Here is a 27,469-nt window from a genome sequence, read left to right on the forward strand (position 1 = left end):
ATTTGGTTACTGATATTGCATATCTTAGGATTAAGCCTAATTAGGAAAAATAATAATTTGAAGGTGTTTTCAAAATAAGAAGTGCCCAAATGCAATGAAGTATCAGTGTGTTCCAAGCTCTAGTGCCACACCAACATTGAGTGGTTGAATGGTCTGGATAAGATACACACCACTTAATGCTACTTAGTACGTGGGACCTAGCTTCTCAGAACAAGGGAACATGTACATCTGTCTGTTAGCAAAAGTTCAAAAGTTGGTAAAATTTGGACACTAATATGGACGTTTTAGGCAGCAGGTTTTTTGAGCTGTGGTTGTGTCAAATACCTGCAGAGGTGTGGCCTGAGCTATTTCTATATTTATAACACTGTGAATCTGAGCAAGCAATTGTGCTACAGCCATCACCAAATGCTTTGAGTTGTGCACTGCTCATTGTTTTCTTATTTTCACATGAGTAAAGAGACTCTCTGCTGGTACATCATTGTGTTCAATTATGATCCTCAACATCAAAGTGGATCGGCAATCCCTATGACCATATGTCAGTTCTGCTTTCACACAAATGCAGAACATGGGTGCAGGCAGGATTCCCTGCCACACAGCAGCTAGGCTTGTTTCCCTGCATCACTCCTTTCCCCTCTGGCAGTCATGTTCTAGTTTGTTTACTCTCACTACTGACTTCCAGTTCATGATGTCTGCAGTCTGCACCATAGCGAGTGGAAAACAACATCTGTCAATGTTTTTTGACCATTTTTATATTCTTCCCCAATGCGTGAAGGTAGATTTTTTGCTTGTATTTCAATTACTGGTTCTATCTGTAGCATTGCAAGTAATTGGCTAATTTTTGCAGAATCTCAGTTTCATACATTTCTTTGCTGGATGTAGGCTTCTGCTATCTGTTTCCAAGTGAATATAGTGAAGAGTTCAACATATGGCATATGGTTGTGTGGGGGTCAACTCTTGGATCATGTAATTTTTACATTAGTAGCTGGAACCATTAATGTATAAGGGGTTATCCACAAGTTTCCAATTGAGGATGTTGCTGTAGCATGTACGCAACACAGTTATGGGTTAGTGCAGCATTTGTGTCTTTATGATGTGGGTTCATAAATGCAGAAATGTGAACTATGGCAACACTATTACCAACAGCGTCCAAACAGTACCAATATGCTGTTATTCTTTTCTTGGGTGCTGAAGGGCAAACACTAGCAGACATTCACCGAGTGAAAAACGTGAATGTGGCAACATGCCTGTCAAAAACAAGCACTGTGGAATGACTCACCAAGTTCCATGCTGGTCTTGGTTTGACAGGATGCAGCCGTACCCATTGCGTACCAATTCAAGCAGGAAAGACACTACCACCTGCCCCTACAGTTCTAATCTCTCCCCCATGTGATCATCAGACCTTCGATCCCTTAAAATTGCCTCAAAGGGTTGACAATTCCTGTTGGATGAGGCTGTGCATCAGGCAGTTATGAACTTCTTATACAGCATGACACAGTGTTTTACCAATCTGGTGTTTCGGTGGGATGATTGCCTCAATGCTCATGGTGATTTTGCCCAAATGACGTGCGAATTACAGACTGTACAGCCTCTGAATGAAAAATTTTTGGTCAACCGTTATATTAAAAACTGATACCAGCAGATTTTTCTGATCCTGTTAACAAATACTTTAATATTATTTGTTTTGCTCGTCGAAGACAAAAACAGAAGTAGAGTATGAAGGAAGTGTAATTTTTTTAAAGCTTGGGCAGTAAAATAACTGTGCAGGTAGAATAAGGCAATATTCAAATAAACAATGAAATGCCAGTCAAGCATGGGATTTGACAATCACTTTAAGAGGTCAGAATAGGAAAGAGGAGGGGAAATTTGAAGGCGAAAAAGAAAGAGAAATGAGAACACTTTACAAAAATTATAAAGGGTTGAAGATGACTGTTATAAACTAAAAGAGGCAGTAACAACAGGAAGTGGGAGGGGTAGGATGATTTCGAAAGGAAATAATGAATTTTGTTAAGTTGGTACTACACAAGTGATGCCTTGTAAAGAATGTCATACTTGAGGGATATACCTTTCCACTTAATTGGGACTTTATCCCTTCACTTTTCCAATGCCTCTTAAGTAGAAACTAGTTTTCTTTTTCCCCCAACTTGTTGCAATTCTCCCATATCACATAAGGATTCTACATTCTGTAGATCCCAAGTCAACATACCAATCCAATGATCTGATTAGTTCCAAACGTTTTCCTTGTGTGACAAATAGCTGAAATTCACTTTTTCCTTTCTTCCTTCATATCTGTAATTCTTTGAATGGAAGACTTTTTAATTCAAAACATCTCTCAGTCTTTTATACAAGGACAAGGAAAGAGACATGCCTAGTGTGATCATGGAATCTCTGCTAAACTCCCTATGACTGTCATAGGTCATAATGCCTCCACTGGACACACTACTTTTTCATCCGTAATAGGCAAAGTCAGAATGTAACAAAGCTTGCAAATAAAAATAATGTTTTAAAATTTGTACCTAGTCACGAAAAGCAACTCTGTGGACAAATGTATTTCCAAAACAATATTGTAAACTAGGGATCAACAATGAGGTTTCACTGTTTTAAACAGAGTGGCTTTGTATTCAGAAGGACAGAGGCTCCATCCATCCAATCTGAGAGCTCTAAGGTGGATGATCAAACACCTCACAGCTACCTTACTGCACAAGCTCTACAAGATCACCTATAACGATGGATGGCCTCCCGCTGGTCTCCTTGTCGTGAACATTTTGGCTACTTGCTGCGAAGTGTGTCCCACTGATACACCATCAGCTTGCTCATAATGTTAGGCTCATAGACCAGTACAGCTGATGATTAATTTCCATTGGCACTATGTTCTGCACATTCAAAATCTTTATCACTAATCGCATTCCACACATGACAGGAGCTCCATTTTTAACTACTGCTACAGAGCTACTTGAGGTGTCGGGATGTTCCATAAGCACAGGTGCCATGCCGCATTATTACTGTGTCACTTATAAGCTGTCTCTCTGTGCAACACACAGTTTGCTAGCTGTAGGACAAGTGGAAAACTTACTTTATGGATGCATGTCTAAGGAAAATCTTTTTTTTTTTTTTTTCTCTCTTTTTCCACATTGCTATATCAAGTCTTTTATTTCACAGTGTGCACAAGTCTTCACTAATGATCCCATTCTTTTCCATACAATATGCCAACTGGATTATTATAAACACCAAACCCACAGAAAGGACTGATGTAGTACCTGAGGTGACCGGTAGATTGTCTGCGGCATGATGTATTCCCCATGGCCTACAGCAATCATTAGCTGGCGCTCCCTTGTGTTGTGGGGCTGACGGACCCTCTTCTTGTGTCTGCCACCCCCACCTTCTGCACGTGGTCTGTGAGGCTAAAAGGTGAGAAAACAACCAGTTAGTTAACACAGACACAAAAACTGCAATAGGGGCTAAGTTTAGTCTTCGTTTCACGAGTCTTTCAGTTGTCATGAAAATAATGTACATTTAAGATACAGGTGTACAACATATGTTTAAAGAACAAGCTAAATAACACACGAATTTTTGACTTCTAATTTTGTTGAGTATAAAACAATATGGAATGGAAGAATAATAACAAAGAGATAAACATACCAGATTAAAATCTTGTGTAGAAAAGTAAATACTTAAATGCAGTCTTAATAATTCTCAGCACAACTGCTGCCCTCTGGGTTGGGGAAAAAACCATGCTTGTTTATTTTAGCAGGATCATATGTCAAAGGAAATGTGGAAGAAGAGGGTATATCTTTCAACCTTAACTAGTCTGTCTGGTATATGTATTATTTCTTAAAAAGTCTCTAAAACAAATAGTATATTTTTTTGTTCTGATCTCTCTTTCAATGTACATAAATTAGATGAAAAATTCAACTTGGCAAATAAATAATGCACGGGAGACAAAAATGTAATAATTTAAAGTTCAGTTGGAATACCACACAAACTGTTAATTTCACTCTCATGACATCACTCTGTTTAATTTATATGACTTTTACATTAAAGCACACATTCTCTTTAATTGCCTTTATACACTTTATACAGGGCAGTCAGAAACAGTCTGAAATTTTTTTAAGGATATTGCAAGCAGGGTTCTGCTGAGAAATAATTATTAAGAAGAACATTTGATATGGAGCACTGTTTCAGAGTTAATTTCAACTGAAGTTAGCCAATCAGATCACTGCGTGCACAAGCTCAAGAGGCCTGTCAAAGTGGGAGTGTCGCCGAACATGTTACTCATTTAGTTTTAGGAAATGAGACTAAAGAGTAGTACAAAACCTGGACATGGGACAGTAGCAAGGACCGAACCTGAGCCAAATGCTGAGCAGCCTCATGCGCTATCATCAATGCTATGAGAGCAGCTTGCACTAATTGTGTCTGGAAGCCTGCTTAAATTTAAACATACAATGGCCTTCTATGTTAATTAACTCTGAAATGGTGTAATGTATTAAGTTTTTTTCCTAAATAATTATTTCTCAGCACAACCTACCCTGCAACATACTTACAAGTTCTCAAGACTGTTTCTGACCACCCTGTATAAACTTATTCACACGAAAACCACAGTGTTAAGTGCACACAAACTCCAATTTTGCATGCAGCACTCACTCACGTAAAAGGGAGACACATTGCACTTGCCTCACACATCATGTTTGCTAGCAACAGCTCAAACTGCCAAAAAAAGTGAGAAAATTATTCACTAGTGTTTATTAGATATGCTTCTGCTTTTATTTATTTATTTATTTATTTATTTATTTTTTGTATGTGCACACATGGCACTGCTCATTACACATAATTAATCATCAGTATTTACTATTAAGCAAGAATGGGGAAAAAACCTATGAAGTTAAAAATGCAAGTATAAATACTGAAAACATTGGTACTGTTATAAAAACTGTATTTTTGTGTAGTTTGAAACTTCCTGTACCAAGTAGTTTAATAAACATACAGTTACTCGTTACAATATCGTTACTCAAATACTGTTTCATTATTGGCAACTTTCAAATCTAAAATAATAAAAGGTTTCACCTTTTTTCCACGGTCATGCATAACACGTTCTGTGTCTTTCAGCATTTCCTGTCGCCACAAATCAAAGAAGTAGTTTGCATCTGTGTAGAATTTCAGTCCATCCTTCCCATCTTCCCTGTAGGAATAAGGCAATCAATTAGAAAGTATTTGCATAAAACTGTTAATGAAGTTAATGTTAAAAATCATTTTGAAACAAAACACAGACAAGGTTAAAAACACTGCACACACTGCTGAATAATTAACCTTCCTTTTTTTCGCCATCCAGTGAAAATACATTGCTTAATTAATTACATCAAATTAACTGAATATTTCCCTACATACCTGTATTGGTTCAGTTTGTCTAAAGGTGGCGGCTTGTCGCATTGCTGGTACATTTCCATCATTGCAGTGGGCATTGTATCTCTAGAGACCACTTGCTGGTCAAACACTACAGAACTTTTGAAGGCTTTTCTCAAATGGGTGTCTTGCAATGAAACTGTAACAAAAAATTTAACATAAGACACATATTAATATCTCAGTCAGAATAAATCAAATTAATACATTGCAGAACTGGTGAATGTTCCTGAATACATTGCAGTACCTAACTGAAATCAGCATAAACCAGCCACACTGTGAAGGCTTCAAACCCCCACACAAATGAATACTTAATCTTGGTAATCACAGTAAGTCTATGTGCTAAAACTGATGCAGCATACATATTTACTACTACTACTACTACTACTACTACTACTACTACTACTACACCACACAGTTCCACTCACTATCTCCAAATGACAATATGTGAACCCTAATAGCAACAATGAGCTACAAATAAAAAAATGAAATCAATAAATAACCCCATATCAACTGGAATACCAACATGCAAAATAAATGACAAGCAGGTCATTCCATGTCAAATCACCCAATAATTCTAGTACTGGTAACCCTTCATCTCAGATTTTCATGAAATTTTGATATTTAGTTATAAATATAACATAAGAATAACTAATAATAGAATTCTACAAAAATAATTAAATAAATAAAAATAAAAAAATGTAAGGCCGAAACTGAGCCAATGCAATGAATTGCTGCGATTAAGTAGGATCTTAGAGTAGCCAGTGTAACTCAGGCAGATGTTACAGATAGAAAAACATTCATGCAAAAATATTTGATTGGAAAGTTGGTCAGAGGGAACTTGGAAAACGGACTGGAACCTCATGGTCTGATGAAAGAAAGATCATTCTGTAAGGATGAAACAAATTTGGACACAAAAGAAGGCCAACTATCAAAAGCGACATTGATGGATTGTACCTATTGAGCCCATAGTTGAATAATATGTTTATGGATGGGGTCTGTATTTAGCAAAACACAATTTTGTTTTGTGGCCATCTGGGGCAACCGTAGTTAAAAATATCTTAGCTGATGCATAACTTTAGTTCGGTCATTGTAGTATAATTGGTGAATATGTAATAATGGATGTGCTGTTGTTGTCTTCAGTCCTGAGACTGGTTTGATGCAGCTCTCCATGCTACTCTATCCTGTGCAAGCTGCTTCATCTCCCAGTACCTACTGCAACCTACATCCTTCTGAATCTGTTCAGTGTATTCATCTCTTGGTCTCCCTCTACAATTTTTACCCTCCACGCTGCCCTCCAATACTAAATTGGTGATCCCTGGATGCCTCAGAATATGCCCTGCCAACCAATCCCTTCTTCTAGTCAAGTTGTGCCACAAGCTCCTCTTCTCCCCAATCCTATTCAATACCTCCTCATTAGTTACGTGATCAACCCATGAGTATGCCTCAGGGAAGTCTGTTGGGACCTTTGCTTTTCATATTGTATGTTAATGACCTTGCAGACAATGTTGTTGTTGTTGTTGTTGTTGTTGTTGTGGTGGTCTTCAGTCCTGAGACTGGTTTGATGCAGCTCTCCATGCTACTCTATCCTGTGCAAGCTTCTTCATCTCCCAATACGTACTGCAGCCTACATCCTTCTGAATCTGTTTAGTGTATTCATCTCTTGGTCTCCCTCTACAATTTTTACCCTCCACGCTGCCCTCCAATACTAAATTGGTGATCCCTTGATGCCTCAGAACATGTCCTACCAACCGATCCCTTCTTCTAGTCAAGTTGTCCCACAAACTCCTCTTCTCCAGAGTCCTATTCAATACCTCCACATTAGTTATGTGATCTACCCATTTAATCTTCAGCATTCTTCTGTAGCACCACATTTCGAAAGCTTCTATTCTCTTCTTGTCCAAACTATTTATCGTCCATGTTTCACTTCCATACATGGCTACACTCCATACAAACGACTTCCTGACACTTAAATCTATGCTCGATGTTAACAAATTTCTCTCCTTCAGAAACACTTTCCTTGCCATTGCCAGTCTACATTTTATATCCTCTCTACTTCGACCATCATCAGTTATTTTGCTCCCCAAATAGCAAAACTCCTTTACTACTTTAAGTGTCTCATTTCCTAATCTAATTCCCTCAGCATCACCCGATTTAATTCGATTACATTCCATTATCCTCATTTTGCTTTTGTTGATGTTCATCTTATATCTTCCTTTCAAGACACTGTCCATTCCGTTCAGCTGCTCTTCCAGGTCCTTTGCTGTCTCTGATAGAATTACAATGTCATCAGCGAATCTCAGTTTTTATTTCTTCTCCATGGATTTTAATTCCAACTCAAAATTTTTCTTTTGTTTCCTTTACTGCTTGCTCAATATACAGATTGAATAACATCGGGGATAGGCTACAACCCTGTCTTACTCCCTTCCCAACAACTGCTTCCCTTTCATGTCCCTCGACTCTTTATAACTGCCATCTGGTTTCGGTACTAATTGTAAATAGCCTTTCGCTCCCTGTATTTTACCCCTGCCACCTTCAGAATTTGAAAGAGTATTCCAGTCAATATTGTCGAAAACTTTCTCTACGTCTACAAATGCTAGAAACGTAGGTTTACCTTTTCTTAACCTAGCTTCTAAGATAAGTCGTAGGGTCAGTATTGCCTCACATGTTGCAACATTTCTACGGAATCCAAACTGATCTTCCCCGAGGTCGGCTTCTACCAGTTTTTCCATTCATCTTGAAGGAATTCGTGTTAGTATTTTGCAGCTGTGACTTATTAAACTGATAGTTCGATAATTTTCACATCTATCAACACCTGCTTTCTTTGGGATTGGAGTTATTATATTCTTCTTGAAGTCTGGGGGTATTTCGCCTGTCTCGTACATCTTGTTCACCAGACAGTAGAGTTTTGTTACGCCTGGTTCTCCCAAGGCTGTCAGTAGTTCTAATGGAATGTTGTTTACTCCCGGGGCCTTGTTTCGACTTAGGTCTTTCAGTGCTCTGTCAAACTCTCCACGCAGTATCGTATTTCCTATTTCATCTTAATCTACATTCTCTTCCATTTCTATAATATTGTCCTCAAGAACATCGCCTTTGTATAGACCCTCTATATACTCCTTCCACCTTTCTGCTTTCCCCTCTTTGCTTAGAACTGGGTTTCCATCTGAGCTCTTTATATTCATACAAGTGGTTCTCTTTTCTCCGAAGGTCTCTTTAATTTTCCTGTAGGCAGTATCTATCTTACCCCTAATAAAATAAGCCTCTAAATCCTTACATTTGTCCTCTAGCCATCCCCGCTTAGCCATTTTGCACTTGCTATCTATCAAATTTTTGAGACGTTTGTATTCTGTTTTGCCTGCTTCATTTACTGTATTTTTATATTGTCTCCTCCATCAATTAGATTCAATATTTCTTCTTTTACCCAAGGATTTTTTACCTGCTTGATCCTCTGCTACCTTCAGTACTTCGTCTCTCAAAGCTACCCATTCTTCTTCTACTTTATTTCTTTCCCCCATTCTTGTCAATCGTTCCCTAATACTCTCCCTGAAGCTCTCTACAACCTCTGGTTCTTTCAGTTTATCCAGGTCCCATATCCTTTAATTCCCACCTTTTTGCAGTTTCTTCAGTTTTAATCTACAGTTCATAACCAATCGAGTGTGGTCGGAGTCCACATCTGCCCCCGGAAATGTCTTACAATTTAAAACCTGGTTCCTGAATCTCTGTCTTACCATCATATAATGTATCTGATACCTTCTAGTATCTCCAGGCTTCTTCCATGTAAACAGCCTTCTAATGGATTTAATTTGTTAAAAAAATGGTCACTGATGTAAGTGTACATTAAGCTATGGATTGATACCTATGAAGTTGTGATTATCTTTGCCTTGTCATCATGTTGATCTATGTATTATCATCTTTGAGAATCAGTAATGTATTTGAAAATGGGATTATAACTCGAAACCTAGGTTGTGCAATAACGTTAATTAAATAATAAAAACAGTGTTCGTTTAGTTAATTTACAATGTTTCACCAAGAACTCACAGTTGATTGAATAATAATAATAATAATAATAGTAATAATAATAATAATAATGTCTGGTAATTCTTTGATTTTTCAATGTAGTGAAGTTCTGATAATTTGGCTCTGGGAGAATGGCCAAGCAAAGTGGTACTTATCTACAGAAATATTCATAACCCAGGTGTATGTGATGTTTTTGCTTTCGAATTTCTTTCGGAAGTTGAGAGAGGCATATAGTTAACAAGAATGTATTTATGTGAGGAGTGAAGTGCACACGTGCATATGTGCTGTAGCTTGCTTGAAACCTGTACACAAATGAAAACTCTGTAACAATCACTGTTATGAATTGTTGAACACCTCTGACATGCAACACTCAGTTCATTTGGTTTCAGTTGCTCTTTGTCTTTCTGTGAGATGGGTCATATTTGTTTGTGGTGCAACCATTCATCATTCGTCTTGTAATGTAGTGTGTAGTGAAGTAGTGATCAGTTACATACAACTGAAAATATGAATTCATGTAGTGTCACAAAATTACATATAACACCATGTCATTTGAGGATGTACACCTCTGTAAAAACTCTCCAAACATTTTCAGAGCTGAATACCCAACAACATTTGGTAGTGTTACAGTCCAATATAAATTTTCCAGATTATAAAGAAAGAACTTTGTGTGAACATCACTGTTACTGTTAGTTACATGGTTTTGATAGCCGTCAATGAACTTTTTGCAATCCTTTCAAAATACAGTGTCACACAGTTAAAAATCCATGAGGTCAGTACATTTGGCTTTGTATAAATCATTTAGTGCTAGGAGAATCAATGTCAAACCAGGCAAATAACTTTCTGCAACATGTCATAAGATTTGTTAACAAAAAACTGAAATCAGAGATGGAAATAGAAGTGATGCCAGTGACCCAGAGTTGACATTTTATGAGTCAGTGCTAAAATGTCAGAACATCACAGATGCGAATAAAACTTAATGTTATGGGGCACTCTTCCTTCAAACTTCATTCTATGCCAAGTCACAGCAAGACCCAATATGAAAAATGGAAGCAAGAAAAAGTTAAGCATGCTTTGGAAGGAAAAGTGTACCAGGCATTGGATTGCAGTGTTGAAATTTGACAGTAGGTAGGATAAAATCGATGATGAAATTGTTAAGAAAGCCAAGGATGTTGTTGCCATGATATTGTTAATGAATGAAAATGTGGCTGGTGTAAGGAGATCTGAAAAAAGAATTCAAGAATTAACTTTAACTCCTCTCTCTTGGTAAAAAAAAGTCAGAATTCAATGTTAGCGAGTATGAACTCCGAAAGGCAAGGAAACTGAAAACAGATGTGGGTATTTTATCAATTCCTAAGCCAAAAAAGAGGTAAAATGATCACTGATGAGGTTGTAAGGTTTGTCATGGATTTTTACCAAAATAATGAATACACTCCAATGTTACAAGGAGCAATAGACAAAGTTGGCATTCAGAAGAATGTATATACGCAAAAAAAGACTTACCTGCTGCAATTTAAGGGAACTATATTGCTGTTTTAAATAGGAGAATCCGAACATTAACCATAGGTTTTCTAAATTCTGTTCACCACAACTGAAGCAGTGTATTTTAGCTGGTGCCGCAGGTACTCATTTGGTGCGTGTCGGTGTTAGCCACCAAAATGTAAAACTGCTTTTAGATGCATAACACATTCAAGAAACAAATAAAGAACTTCTAAACTTTCTTGAATGTGACTCAGAAAATTCTGACTGCATGCTTAATCTCTGTGACAATTGTCCAAGTGATGACAAACTGTCAGAATTTTTATAAAAAAACTATATTACAAAGAAGGCGATGATTAAACTGAATACAGCCAGTGGATTAACACAGACCATAGGACTGAACTGGTAAAGCAGTCTGCAACTCTTTATGAATACACCGATTTGTTGGTAACAAAATCACATGCACTTTAATCACACTCATTTGTGTCTAAAGTGTCACACAAGGGCCCTGAAAAATTTCAAAGAAAACCCTGGAAAAAGCAATTCTGTTAATGGAATTTTCTGGAAACTACAGTTATATAATTAAGAATGAAATCCAAAGTTACCACTGGACAAGACACAGCTGTACGATCAATCGCATTTGTGCATATGTGATAAATGAGGAAAATGAATTGATAATAACAAATCATTGCTTTGTAAGTGAACATATGGATCAAGATGTAGGATTTGTAAATGCTGTTCAGAAAGAATGGTTAAGTGGTTGGCTGAACACAACCCACGAGTCAAAAAACTGCTTTAGTTCATTGATGGATATGCTACTCAATACAAAAATACAAACAGCTTTAAACACTTCTGCAAACACAAAAATGATTTTTCCATCAAAACTGGTCATTCCTTGTTGCTGATAGCCACAAAAAAATATATATGTGATGGATTGGGAGGACCTTTATAACATGTATTGAGAAAAACTAGTCTTCAAGTGGAGAATGATGTACAAATAACAAGTGCATCTCACGTTTACATGCCTGCAATGGACATGTACTCTTCCTCAACAAAACTCTTATGGCAGCTGTATGTCAGGTGGAACACTGCCTTCATCAGAAATGTACATTATGAAGGAGATGCTGAACTACTTTTTCTCCATCCATCCATACCATCAGTGTCATTCTTTTGGCCTGAGGAGGAGGACTCTTGTTTTGTGCTATTAAACTTTCATTTGAGAACTCCAAGGATCTTCATTGCTTAACATGTAAATTTTAAATTTAAACATTTGTCTGCATAGAACAATTGTCCTTTAACTATGCTCATTTGATACCCTTAAAGTTAACATCAGCAATGAAAAATATTTCCGTGTGTTTTGAGACATGTACTGAAGCTGAGCAAGCTACATAATGTAGCTCTAAAAGACCTTCTGAACAATGTTACAAATATTTTTATATATAAAAATGAAAATCCTATGTCCGTCAAAGCTGATAGTGTTTTTTGTTTTTATCATCTCATATTTGAGTGTGTGTATATATATTTGTCTAGTAACAGCTCTGTCTAAAAGTATTTAGAATATTTCAGAACCAATGTTTATGCCATAACAATTTAAGTCTATTTTCTATGTTAACAGAGTTCGAGCAAAGTTATTTAATAATTTTTTCCCTATAAAGATATATTCTTTTCCTGATATATGGAAAAATATGATGGTGATTTGTTGAAAAATTAGCTAAGGTGGCCCCAATAAACCCAGGGAAAAAAATTTACAATAGTGCAATGATGAGTGTGATAGAACAGATGGACAGACATCAAGACTGGATAAGGTATCAGACTCAGACAGACAAATCACATTCAGAACTCCCAAAACAAAGATAATCCAAACCGATAATAAGAAGGAATGAACACCAATACCAAAGAGGCGTACTTCAAATGACGGAAACAAATCTCAAGAAAACACACTTAAGGCATTACTACAAAACATTTAGCAGACGACTACAAAGTTAGGACCCTCCAACATTAACATTAAAGGACAAAAGTAATGAGATGGCTCGTAGCAGAACATTTAACAAATCACTACTGTGAGGATCCCTCAGAACTATTTCATATAAACACAGAGTACTCTATTAAAAGACCAGCACAAAATATAAAACTTCCCACACTCAATAAAGTCTACAACACTTTCAAAGTGTTCAAAAACTACAAAGCAAGTGGATAAGATCAAATATTTGTGGAACTTTGGAAATATGCAGCGGAACGAATGAAGATGATACTACAGAAATGCATAGTGAAAACGTGGAATGAATAAGAACTATCACAAAAGTGGACTACAGCTATACTACATTAGACAAAAAAGGAGAAAATCAATTCCAGACAACTATAGAGAAATTTCCCTTTTTAATGTCACATATAGTCATGTCTATAATTCTATACTATCATTATAAAGATCAACTTTAAGTGGAACTAGAAGAATACCAAGGATTTTAGACCCCGGAGAAGCTGCCCAGATCAAATACTCACTTTGAAACTGGTAATGGATTACTACAAAAGAAGACAAAAACAACAAGTCATAACCTATGTAGACTTCAATAAAAGCTTATTATTGTATCCGCAGATCTCCAATGATGAAGATACGAAGACTTCATTCCAAATTAATAAAAGTGAAATGTAACTCTAATGAACACCAAATTTAAAGTTATATTCAGAAGAGAAACATCTGAGCCATTTACAATTAACACAGGGTTAAGATAGAGAAGGGGTTTATTGCCACTACTTTTCAACTCTGCTCTGGAGCATGTGATGAGGAAATAGTATAAGGAAAATACTTACAAAAATAAGAATTGGAACCAAGGAAGATCAAATAACTTAAAGCCCACCACATATAGCACAAAAAGAGGACTCCAAATATCATTCAAAAAGACTGGGATAATGATAGCAGATTCAATATTTATCAACCACATAACATTATATACAGGGTATCCCATTTATCTTGACCACCCTAAATAACCGTTTTTCCAGATGCACATTACAAATTGTCAAGCAAATGTTCTTTAGCCGTCATGGGGACATAAATCCGCATGATTGCCTTTGTTGTAGCTTTGTAAAAACACAAAGATATGAACAGTGATATGATTTTTTTTTAATGGCATCCTGTATTTTTTATTCAGTAATTCATTTCCTCTCCTGAAGACCTTTTCAAAAATGTAATGCAGTGTACCATTCATTAAAACACGATGTTATTAATTACATAACACAACACTGACGTTGACGCACCCAGCGCTTAGCGCAGGTACTCGGGGTAATGGAACACATTCACTTGCTGATGTTGACAGAGGACAAATGTAAATGTAAGTAGAATGCACATCCGTCATTCCGTCAATCATTGTCAGTTGAAGAGTTGTGTGAGTAGAATGTACACCAATGAAGAGAAGGTAGAAAAGCTACTCATCTATGGGGAATGTAAGTTAGCACAACAGTAATTGCAATACTGTTTTCTTATGTACGGGTACATTCAGTACAGTAATTTAGTCCTTTTAAATACTGTTGTGTAGAGAAGGCATACAGTAAAGGCTGTCCTCCCTACAAACTGCATCGACATAACGTTTCTTTTTTTGTTGTGGTGGTGGTGGTGGTGGTGGTTGCAGGTAGGCGAAATGCAACGCAGGCAGCGGAACTGTACAGAGAGAGATATCCTGACAAGAACCCACATCCCAACGGATGTTTTCTCGTCTAGTTGCAACGCTTCGGGAAACGGGAAGTTTCAACCCTTGACAATGCAATTGTCATAGCACTCACACAGACAAAGCTGCAGAAGTTACTGTGCTCACTTCCATTGCTATGTATCCACATGTAAGCACACGACACATTGAACATGAGGTTGGAATTCCTAAAACCAGTGTACATCTTATTCTTACACGTCATCGGTTCCATCCTTACCACGTACACCTACATCAAGAATTGCACGGGAATGATTTCCAGAATAGTATACAGTTTTGCCAGTGGGCACAGCAGCAAATTCTCGCCAACCCAAACTACTACTACTACTACTACTACTACTACTACTACTACTACTACTACTACAATGTTTTATTTACCGATTTAAGTTCCTTCTCAGACAAAGGACAGGTAAATACAAGGAACATGCATTATTGGTCCAGCGACAACCCACGATGGCTTAGACAGGTGGAACATCAGCGTCAAAGGGGAGTTAACGTCTGGGGTGGGATGCTTAGTACTACAATTATGGTCCTTATTTCATCAATGGTAGTCTAAATGGCACAGCGTATGCCAACTTCCTCACACAAATTCTTCCTCCTCTTCTGAATGAAGTGCCGCTAAGAATCAGAATTCTTGGGTGGTATCAACACAATGGACATCCAGCACATAATGCCTTGCGTGCACATCGTGTTCTAAACTGAAGGTATCCTGCCACATTGATTGGTCGGGGAGGAACAGTTACTTGGCTTGCTAGGTCTCCTGATTTAAATCCTCTGGACTTTTTCCTTTGGGGACGCATTAAAGACGTTGTCTATTGCGATATTCCAACTACTCCAGAGGACGTGCAGGAAAGTATCGTGCTTGCTTTTAATTCTCTTCAGCAGGCAACACTGGAAGCAGTAAATATTTCTTTCATTCAACAAGTGCACCACTGTATTGGTGTCCAGGGTCACCACTTTGAGCACCTTTGAATGTTCTACTCCTGGGCAATGGCAAAGGAGAGCCAAAGTCAATTTTGTGTTATGTTTTTACTTGATTTTCATTTGTTTTCTGACAAATCCAGCAACTGGATGAGTTTGTGATCCCGGGCTCATAGTCAATGTTGTGTTATGTAATTAATAACGTTGTGTTTCAGTGAATGGTACACTGAAACATTTTGGAATAGGTCTTTAGGAGAGGAAATCAATTACCAAATAAAAAATACAGGGTGCCACTTAAAAAAGTCATACCGCTGTTCATATCTTTGTAAAAAACAACGCTATAATGAAGGGGATCATGCTGATTGATATCCCCCCGACAGCTGGAGAACATTTGCTTGAAACATCTTTTAATTTGCATCTGGACAAACAGTTCTTTAGGGTGGTCAAGATATATGGGAGACCCTATATAACAGTGAAGTACAAAACAATTTGAATACCTAGAAAAAATAACAACATGCAACTTGAATAAAAAACCTGCATGGCAAGAAAGAACTAATAATAAAAACTCAAAAATTAACACAGTCTACATACAATAAAAATGTGTATCAATCAAAACATAAATTAAAAGGTTATAAGATGGTGGTTCAACCAGAGGTGACATACGGAAGTGAAACACCCTTCACACAGAAAAAAACCATAATTGACAAAATTAAAGGAGTTGAGAGAAGAATGGCTAGAATATGCATAACTAAAAGATATACACTCCTGGAAATTGAAATAAGAACACCGTGAATTCATTGTCCCAGGAAGGGAAAACTTTATTGACACATTCCTGGGGTCAGATACATCACATGATCACACTGACAGAACCACAGGCACATAGACACAGGCAACAGAGCATGCACAATGTCGGCACTAGTACAGTGTATATCCACCTTTCGCAGCAATGCAGGCTGCTATTCTCCCATGGAGACGATCGTAGAGATGCTGGATGTAGTCCTGTGGAACGGCTTGCCATGCCATTTCCACCTGGCGCCTCAGTTGGACCAGCGTTCGTGCTGGACGTGCAGACCGCGTGAGACGACGCTTCATCCAGTCCCAAACATGCTCAATGGGGGACAGATCCGGAGATCTTGCTGGCCAGGGTAGTTGACTTACACCTTCTAGAGCACGTTGGGTGGCACGGGATACATGCGGACGTGCATTGTCCTGTTGGAACAGCAAGTTCCCTTGCCGGTCTAGGAATGGTAGAACGATGGGTTCGATGACGGTTTGGATGTACCGTGCACTATTCAGTGTCCCCTCGACAATCACAAGTGGTGTACGGCCAGTGTAGGAGATCGCTCCCCACACCATGATGCCGGGTGTTGGCCCTGTGTGCCTCGGTCGTATGCAGTCCTGATTGTGGCGCTCACCTGCACGGCGCCAAACACGCATACGACCATCATTGGCACCAAGGCAGAAGCGACTCTCATCGCTGAAGACGACACGTCTCCATTCGTCCCTCCATTCACGCCTGTCGCGACACCACTGGAGGCGGGCTGCACGATGTTGGGCCGTGAGCGGAAGACGGCCTAACGGTGTGCGGGACCGTAGCCCAGCTTCATGGAGACGGTTGCGAATGGTCCTCGCCGATACCCCAGGAGCAACAGTGTCCCTAATTTGCTGGGACGTGGCGGTGCTGTCCCCTACGGCACTGCGTAGGATCCTACGGTCTTGGCGTGCATCCGTGCGTCGCTGCGGTCCGGTCCCAGGTCGACGGGCACGTGCACCTTCCGCCGACCACTGGCGACAACATCGATGTATTGTGGAGACCTCACGCCCCACGTGTTGAGCAATTCGGCGGTACATCCACCCGGCCTCCCGCATGCCCACTATACGCCCTCGCTCAAAGTCCGTCAACTGCACATACGGTTCACGTCCACGCTGTCGCGGCATGCTACCAGTGTTAAAGACTGCGATGGAGCTCTGTATGCCACGGCAAACTGGCTGACACTGACGGCGGCGGTGCACAAATGCTGCGCAGCTAGCGCCATTCGACGGCCAACACCGCGGTTCCTGGTGTGTCCGCTGTGCCGTGCGTGTGATCATTGCTTGTACAGCCCTCTCGCAGTGTCCGGAGCAAGTATGGTGGGTCTGACACACCGGTATCAATGTGTTCTTTTTTCCATTTCCAGGAGTGTAGAAAGATGGACAATGGCCAATAGTGAAAAATGAAGTGGTCTACAGCAAACTGCAGCCTGTTGCTAATACTATATGGAAAAAAAGAATCTTTTGTTTTTGGGTCATTTTATGAGGACACCAGAAACCAGATTACCAAGAAAAATTATAGAGAAACTTTGGAACATAAAACAACAGGTAAGATGGATAAAGGGAATCAGAAGATATGAAAGACCTAGAATTAATCCTGGACAATTCGCAAAAACAAAACAAAAAATTTAATGAAACCAAAAAAACATACAAATACTATTTAAAATAAAAATAGACAAATGACGTACACCAATGGCTTTTACAGATGACGAATGACAACAAAGATCAAAATGAATGAAAAGATACTGGGCAATTCAGAAAGAAAACTAATTCTAGAAGATTGCCAGAAGATGACTGAAGTAGTCCAATGAGATAGCAAAAACAGATGAAATTCCACAGCTTGTCTTTCTGAGTCCAAACATGCCCATTGCGACTAACTAGTTCGCTAAGTATTCAATTTGGAAAATTTCATTTTTAGTAACTTTTGAGAAGCTCTGGGAATCCCCAAAGAAGGATAAATTCTTTTCACAAATTAGTTTCCACAATTTTGTCTTTTTTTGTTATCCAGATCACAGTTAAACAGACTTGTTCTTTTTCTCATTATAATTTTGCCTGCTCTAATTACATTACCTTTGAAGTTAATATTAGAAATAACAAAAAATTGATTTTATTCTTATTTGCATTCGTAAGTAACAGTGTAGGGCAATGACTGAGTCCAAGGATTACTGTCATTGATTAACCAACATACCGTTGATGCCAAGTCAAAATATGCGTTTACATTGACTCCAAGGCACGCTTTTCATTTTATCAAATAATTTAAATGGTATTGCATATTGCACAATTAGTCAATAACATAAATGGAACAATTACTATGTACACTGATTAAGTAAGAAAAACCAGCTTGTTATTTGTAAGACAACTCAATATAAATGAAGTGGACCATAAATATGATGCCACTCTTCTCTAATCAACTGCAGTGAAAGTGATGTACTGATCTGTAATACGTGAACTCCATACAAACTAGTTATTATAACACTGCTGGTGTCAATAAATGTGAAAGGTCACAATATGAGTGTAATTAAAAAAGAATCTTTAGCTTTCATCAGATTCCAGTACCACTACTATTATGAAACTTAAATCTACAGTAAGTGCGTACTTTTTTTTTTTTTAAGGAAATTCCCTAACAGCTGAAAAATGTGTGTTGAACTGAGATTTTAACCTAGAACCCTGCTTCTGTGAGTAATGGTCTTACTGACTGAGCAACACCAGTATGACTTATGTAGTAGTGTAATGGTGAATCTTGAGTTGTGTTTGGATAGCTCTGTTGGTAAAAGCATTGCCTGCAGAGAATAACATTGTGTGTCCCGAATTCGGGTCTGGCACAAAGTTTTAATTTCAATTTCAAAACAGCACACACAATGCTGGAAGGTGAAAGATTCATTTCACAATTTTGAAAAGTTCTAAGAATGTCATTTTGAGACTACCACATCATATGTAAAATCTGTTACGACAACTAGTTTCAATGTGTGTCGATCATTATTTGGTCGATAAGAACAGTACAACAGCACTTGTGTTTATGAGAATAACCTCATGACACCCAGGTTATGACAGAGCATCACAATAATAGTGATTTGATATCACACAGACAACACACGGTCATATCAACAGCATGTATGTAAATCCTAAGGTAATGGCTCCAAATTATAGTTACACAGCAGAACATTCATTGCCATTATCTGTTCCATATTTTTGCTATGTTTCTCAATTATTACATAGATACTATGAAGATACTCTTTTTGGGAAATGGTATTATAATAAAGCTGATGAGTTCACAGTTATCAGTACAGATGAAAAATAATTATCATAGTGAAGAAAATTGCTGACAGTGTCGTTCTTTAACATTTCCAAAGCACCGTCTAGACAAAATTTTGAGGATGATATAGTGTTAAGTTCACTTTTTATGCAGGGAAGACCAAGGGAGTAATTAGCACCCATTACACATGCACACAACTCATTCAGTCAATGAAGAAAATACAGGTATATTCTAAATGACTGTCAGAGTAGTGCTTTTCTTTTGAGGCAGTGAAAAATCTACAATTATTACTGTTGCAGCAATGGATAGAAAAACTAAGCTTTGCTCTGCATTAACTGTAGTTGCCTCAGATACCATCAGGTGGCAATTACAGCAGTATTTACAAAATTTCAGCCACTGGTCAGAAGAAAGCATTTGTGCTCTCAACTCCTTGTTACTATGGTCCAGTGTCACTTCTCAACAATATGTCAAGGACCCTCCTAACAATTCTACTCGCAGATGGTAAGCTGACTTCATGGGTAGAAGTTGTTTATGTAAAGGGTGATGCTGTTGACATTCCACTGTGCATCAAAAGCATTAGTGAATGATCAATTTATATTTTCACAAACTGATTATTGCACAGTGGATTACAATTTTTCTGAAACCTCGCCAACCATTTAAAATAGCTTCTCTGTAAAATATTAAAAGTTGTACGAAAAAGTAAACGGCACAAATATTGGCCCAATGCGGTAAAGTTTAATCTCTCGGCCAACAGGGAAGGGGTCTGAGGCGGCAGACTGCACGACGCGCTCAGCTCCAGCGGCGACTCACCCTCCTCGACGTTGGAGTCGAGCTGCGTGACCTTGATGGCGAGGCGGTCGATGCGCGCTTGGAGGCTGGCGCAGCGCGCCGCGATGCCGTGGGCGTCGCGCGCGAGCTCCCCGAAGATGTCTTCCGCGTGCCGGCTGAGGCTGGACAGCTGGCGCACCAGGTTGGCGAGCGTGCCGTTGGTGGCCGCCTCGAGCTCCGAGGGCAGCGGGAAGTCCTCGGGGATGGTGCCGCGCGACACCAGCACCGGCTCCACCACGCGCTTCGGCAGCGGCATCCCGCGCCCTCGCCCTCACCACGCCGCCGCCACCTGCGGGCGCAAACCGCCACATTCACTACTGCCACCCACTCTCCAAAACTACACACTACACAACTAGTGTGGCAAACCACCTCACACGGCATCGCATCGCGCCGAGAGCACCGTAACACATGCATCACCAGAAGTTAAAGGATCTTCAAAATCTACGAATACGACACTCCTCACCGTGCGCAGTAAAGTGTGGTGAGAGAACTCTAAGTACATGACGCACGTGGTACATCAGTACGTGTCCACTGTGTGCGAGGATCTGAGTAGGGAGAGAAGGAGTGGGAAGGCAATTTCCTTTAGTTTTCGCGGAGAATGACGGAACAGTTTCCAGAGTCCACGAAAAATAGCTCCGGAAACTCTAGTACATATCCTCAACATCAGTGGTTCCCAACTCTTCTGAGATCATTACCCCCGAGCTCTATGAGATATTAGCAACTAAAACGCCTCCTAACCCTTCGTCAACATTAGAGTCTAAATAAACTTCAGAATGAAAAAATTTCTCTGAACACTTAAATTTTTAAAATGACTAAAAAATGATATTTAGTGTTATTAAACAATGAACTTACGAGTGAATGGGATAACTGGTACTGCTTATTTCTAACAATCTCATTTATAGAATGATGAAGCAATTTTCAGTGCATCGCGAGTGATACCTGCAATTCTTCCCAGAAAAGAAAGCTCGCTATCCTCATTGAGGGTAGATTTATTACAACATATGTTTCTTAGGCACCACTGCGCCTTGCTTCAACCAACCACGCACTTCTCTTTAAAATCAATCTGACAAATTCTGAGGACTGTACTTCGGCCTACTGTTTGTAAATCACTACATAGTAGGACTGCTTAATTCTCATCTGTCTGAGGTTTGAGGACTTCAGGCTGCCAAGCTTTGTGTGCAACAACGACCACCACCACCACCACCACCACCACCACCACCACCACCACCACCACCACCACCACCACCACCACCACATCTAAATAATAATAATAATAATAATAATAATAATAATAATAATAATAATAATAATAATAATGCAGCGTAGGCCCAATAGCAGTGTAATTGCAACTGTGTTGTGCTGTCAATTCGTTTACTGTTGCGAAGTGAGTAATGAAGCTATTTCTCGTCTACTGTGGGAAATACAACCAATAGAACGCATTTATATGAAATATTTAAACATAGGTGATGTATGTGTCTCAATTTTACTGTCACAAATTGTCACACTGTACAAAGTATGTCTACAGTGGCTGAATATGCGAGGAAGACCAAGAGAAGTCTACTAGTATCTAACATAGGCCTTAATTTGAGGAAGAAATATCTGAACATATATGTTTGGAGCACAGCACGGTATGGTAGTGAAACACTGACTATGGGAAAAACAGAAGAGAATCGAAGCGTTTGAGATGTGGTGTTACAGAAAAATGTTGAAAATTAGGTGGAGTGATAAGGTAAGGAATGAGGTGGTTCTGCACAGAAACGGAGAGGAAAGGAAAGGAAAGGAAAATGCGGAAAACACGGACAAGAAGAAGGGACGTGATGAAAGGGCATCTGCTAAGACATCAAGGAATGACTTCCACGGTACTAGAGAGAGCTGTAGAGCGCAAAAACTGTAGAGGAAGACCGAGATTGAAATACATCCAGCAAATAATTGAGAACATAGGTTCCAAGTGTTACTCTGAGATGATGAGGAATTCGTGGCGGGTCACATCAAACCAGTCAGAAGACTTAATGACTAAAAAAAATGCGAGGAAGATCATGTTCATGCATTTGTTTCACAAGCTGTAATCTTCACTTCATTTTGGTACGCTTTAACACACTGGCTGCCACATGTATCAAATTTATACAAATATTTCAGGCTGTGTAACTCATCTACACAGCTATGTTCAATTCAAATGGATATAAAGTTGTCCAGGCCTCCTGGAGAGGTCTTTCACTTTTGGTTCAAAAATCTGTTTACGGATCCTATGCATATTTGCCATGAGATTACTGATAGCCTCTTCTCACTTTTAGTAGCTATGTGTAAGGGTTATCCGAATGAAAAGTTCACGTGCTTGGACTTTTTTTTCAATATTCAGAATCTTAAAGCATAAAACTTAATATAAACATGTTATTGCATCTGCTAAATACAAATATGTTATTACATCTGCTATGAATTTGCAAACCAACGTGATTAAGTATTACAAATTCAGCATTTATATTATTTTTGCTCTATTCTTTCAAAAAATGCAATTCCTCTCAAATGCTGAAAGGAGTCTATATTTTTATTTAAGGCTGTGCATAATTCCTATACACGACCTAGCAGGCAAGATACAGAAGAAATTAACTTCACAAGCTGTGTGTAACAATTGCACGAAAAAGGCCTGTGACTGGTACATAATTTTCGGTGATTCAGGTCTGGCAACCAATGTGTTGACACTAGTATTTGAAAAAAAAATGTAATTACAGGTAACATATATAAATGGTTACGATCTTGCGAAACAGATGATAATAGTCTCTTAGAAATAATTTACTTTCATGGTCGAAGTACAACTGAATCAATTTGTATTTACACTTGAGAAAATTACATTTTACCAGGTTAGGAACCATTGCACTATGTATTCTGATTTTCCAGAATGAAGTCTTTCTCCCGGCAGCTCAAAAATGTCGGATCGAGACTCGAGCCAAGGACTTCCACCTTTTGGGGGCACGTCCGGAATGTAGGACATAATGTATTGGTGTAAGAGAAGCTGTGAGGACGGGTCATGAGCCGTATTTGGGTAGTTCATTCGGCAGAGCACTCGTCAACGAGAGGCAAAGATCAGAGTTTTTTTTTATCTACAAGAAATTTCTGGTTTTCGTCCAAATGATACTGTGTCTGGCCAGGCAGAATGTGAGTTCAGATTGCGTAGCTTTTTATTTTTTATTCAGGGACGAGGGCAGGGGGTGCGGGGGAGAGGAGGAGAAGGAGGAGGAGGACGTATAGTGTTTCCGACTGCGTTACCTTCATCTAACACACAGCATTCCAAGTCATGGCCGCAACAATGGCAGGCTACAAGGCCGGCACAGTAAGCACAATGGAGGCTACGATTTTAGTGTAACCTGGTAACATTTCCCTATGGTGAACATTATTCCACATGGGAGGAAGAAAGGATCAACGGCAGCAGGGGGCAATGGTGATAACACACCACAACTCAGAGACAGGAGCCAAAGTCTTGTAACGTTTGCTATACACCGCTCAGCGGCCCCTGTGACGCACTTACATCGACGAGCCAAAATATTATAACCACAAGCTTAATAGCTTGTTTGACCGCCTTTGAAACTAAATATATCACTGATACTGTGTATCAGGGATCCGCCAGTTTGTTGGTAGGTTTGTGTAGGTATGTTTAAATGTTTACGCACAGGACACATAATTCACGTAAACTACGGGCCGCTGATTTGCGTACGCGGTGATGGCGCACGATAGCGACCCAGATGGGTGCCATAGGATTTACACCAGCGTGTCTTCGATTACTACCACAGGTTCCATGTGCAAGCGCAGGAGAATGTCTCCCACAGCATAACACCACTTCCACCATCCTGCGTCCGTGACGTGCTGCACGTTTCGAGCCGCCGTTCACCGATGACGGCGTTTGTTGAGACTACTATAGACCAGCAAAAATGTGATTCACTCTAAGAGTCGACACATTCCCACTGATCGAGCGTCGAACCTCGATGGTGCCGTACCCACTGCAATCATAACTGATGATGTCGTTGGGTCAACAAGTGAACACGTAGGAGTGGTCTGCTGTAGAGCTCCATGTTTAACAATGTCCGATGAATGGTGTGCTCCGAAACATTTGTAAGCGCACCAGTATTGTACTCTTTCGGCAGAGATGCCACAGATCACCACCTATTCGACTTTGTAGAGCAAACGAGCCTCTGCATGCCACGTTCTGTGAGAAGTCGTGGACGTCCAACCATTTAGCGCCTAGTGGTAGTAGATGCTCACGACAGTAGCACGTGAACCTTCGACCAGCTTTGCTGTTTTCGAGATACTCGTTCACAGGCTCCGCGTAATAATAATCTGCCTTTTATCAAAGTTCCTTATCTCAATTCTCAGTGGATAAGGATTTTAGGTAAGAAGCGCTCATCATCATGGTCATCAGTTCCCTGACGAAAAGTTAGCATGCCAATATCATGTGTAGGGCAAAAGCTGTCCCCCAAATGCGGACCAGTTTATAGTGCATTAGTCTGCCTCCCTTCTCCACCAATTTAGGAATGAGACCTGACAATTCACAATATGTCATCACTCTTTAACAATGGAATCAGTATTGGCGAGGATGGTGGGCAGATCTCCATCGAGACTAAGGGTTGCCATGACATCGACATCCGCAGATACGACACACGTTGCCAAAACATGCTGTACTGGAAGCCATGAGGAGGAAGCCATGTGTTAAAGGGCTACTTTTGATGCAAAGCATGGTAAGCAGACTCTCCTTCCAGCGGTGAGGCTGACATGAAGTCCGCCATGCATGTGTAGTCTATTTGAGCAACTGCAGTTTGTTTTTTGTCACCTTCAACCATTCAGTCTCCCACTGACACATGATGTGTGTATCAGAAAACGAGATGACAGCGTGCAACTGGATGGGACATTGACGGACACCATCACCCTGACATGCTTCCTTGGCAGCTTTGCCGGTCGCGTCGTTTCCCTTTATCCTCATGCGGCCAGGTACCCAGCAAAAGATCAATTCCTTGCCAAAGTGTTGGTGCCACTGTGAGGAAACACGGATGAGCTGAATCAACTAGTCTACTACATACATTTGGCGAAGTGCTTTTAGTGCACTAAGCAAGTCAGAACAGACAAGGAAACCTTGTTCGTTTATGTCTGTGAGTCCTCTCCAGTGCCATCATAATGCCATATAACTTCAAAACATAATTTGTAAATTGTTCAGGAAGATGTCCTTTGAAAACCCTATCAGGGAAAACAGCGGAACATCTGTATAAACAATAAAACTGCGGTACAAACTTAAAATGGAAGAAGAAAAAGTTCTAAAAACATGATTTGGAGTACAAGTTTTCTTATACTGCGTTACGCTTAAAATCACTTTGGGCTTTTGAAGATACCAATGCAGCAACGAGTTCCATTCTTGGCTGTGTATTCGGAGTTCTGGTAGACCCAGATCCTCGAGACACTCAGTAGCATGTATCCCGAATAGCTTTGCCACATGGGGCGATTCCTGAACAGCTGCTCAAAGCTGGGTTTGACCACTGCACTAAATGCCAATGACTGAAGTGACGCTAAGATTTTCAGTGCCTGTTGATAAAAAAGGCTACGCCACCGAATTCAGAGTGGTGGTTCACCAGCCTCCGCACACAGACCCTGGATTGAGCTAGTCGAAAGGCACTAGTCGACACCCGAATGCCCTCATGGCGGATTGCGTCTAACACCTTGAGGTTGACCATAGATAACGCTGCCGTAATACAAAAGTGACAGAACAAAAGTGACTGAATAAATGCCCTATAAAAAACCAGGAGGCAGAACCTGTCAGCTCCCCATGCTTTTCCGCTACAGCATTTCGAAATATTCAATGATTGAAAGCCCTTTGTTCGTAGGTTCAAATGGCTCTGAGCACTATGGGACTTAACATCTATGGTCATCAGTCCCCTAGAACTTAGAACTACTTAAACCTAACTAACCGAAGGACAGCACACAACACCCAGCCATCACGAGGCAGAGAAAATCCCTGACCCCGCCGGGAATCGAACCCGGGAACCCGGGCGTGGGAAGCGAGAACGCTACCGCACGACCACGAGATGCGGGCCTTTGTTCGTAGGTCTTTCAGGTATGGAAGCCAAGTTAATTTCCAGTCAAATAATTAACCCAAAAAGGGCACAGTTTCCTGAAAACGTACAATATTGTCCCCAATTGTGACCACTGATTTGTTAAATCTTCGACAAGCATGGTTAAAACTGACATGTGTCGTCTTCTCTGGTGAGAACCGAAAACCAGTTGGTTTGGCTCAGGTTCCTGCCTCCTGATGGTCAGCTATAGCTGCCTCGTCGTCATTTTAAGATCGGAGGAAGAGTAGAAGATTGTGAAGTCATCCACAAGCAAATGACATTTGACAGGGCTCCTGACTGCAGAGGATGTGCCATAGATAGCAATGGCAAACAATGCGACACTGAGTACACTGCCTTGGGGGGACCCCATTCTCTTTAACATAGCAATCTAATAAGGCATCACCAAACCGATATCGAAAACGCCGGTCCTCGAGAAAGGATTGGTTAAGAAGTGGCAGGCATCAACGTAGACCACATTCATGAAGTTGGCGTTGGATGTTGTACCTCCAAGTAGTGTCGTATACTTTTTTGAGGTAAAAAAAACCACGTGGTTGCGGGGTAAGAAGGACTCCTGCATCGCCGTCTCCCGTATAGTTAATTTGTCAAGGGTGGAACAGTAGCGCCTGAAATTGCACTGGGAGCGGCTCAGATGTCGTCGGGATTTGAGCAGCCAGACGAGGCGGCGTCGACCATGCGTTCAACAGTCTTACCCACACAACTAGTAAGGTCTACCCTCCAGTAACTTTTAGGCGCACTACGTACCTGGTTTCCATAATGGAATTAATATTGCCTCCTTCCAAGTCGTGGGGTACAGTCCATCAAAACAGATCTGATTGAAACAAGAGGTGTCTTTTCGTTTCTGATCACAGATGATGGAGCATGGCATAATGAATCTTATCAGGTCCTGGAGTAATGCCTCTGGCCACAGATAAAGACGATTCCAGACTTCCTCATTATGCGAGAAGAAAAGGAGCTTCCTCATCTCAGTAGTT

The 27,469-nt window shown here is 40.0% G+C and overlaps 1 protein-coding gene across 3 annotated transcripts in view; it reads right to left on the minus strand.

The window, feature by feature from the left end:
* LOC126236114 (wiskott-Aldrich syndrome protein family member 3) overlaps positions 1–27,469 on the minus strand; it is a 282,816-nt gene that overhangs the window by 43,834 nt on the left and 211,513 nt on the right. For 2 of the 3 annotated variants that reach the window (XM_049945183.1, XM_049945184.1), the window contains exons 3-7: positions 20,374–20,680; positions 5,380–5,533; positions 5,059–5,173; positions 4,669–4,701; positions 3,255–3,398 (exon numbers count right to left, since the gene is read on the minus strand). In XM_049945183.1, the coding sequence (XP_049801140.1) occupies positions 3,255–3,398; positions 4,669–4,701; positions 5,059–5,173; positions 5,380–5,533; positions 20,374–20,647 (720 nt within the window). In that variant the 5' untranslated portion in view covers positions 20,648–20,680. The remainder of the gene's footprint in view (positions 1–3,254; positions 3,399–4,668; positions 4,702–5,058; positions 5,174–5,379; positions 5,534–20,373; positions 20,681–27,469) is intronic. The other variant, XM_049945185.1, reaches the window with a different exon arrangement.

The sequence above is a fragment of the Schistocerca nitens genome, chromosome 2, assembly GCF_023898315.1.
Source record: "Schistocerca nitens isolate TAMUIC-IGC-003100 chromosome 2, iqSchNite1.1, whole genome shotgun sequence".
Taxonomy (NCBI): Eukaryota; Metazoa; Arthropoda; class Insecta; order Orthoptera; family Acrididae; genus Schistocerca; species Schistocerca nitens.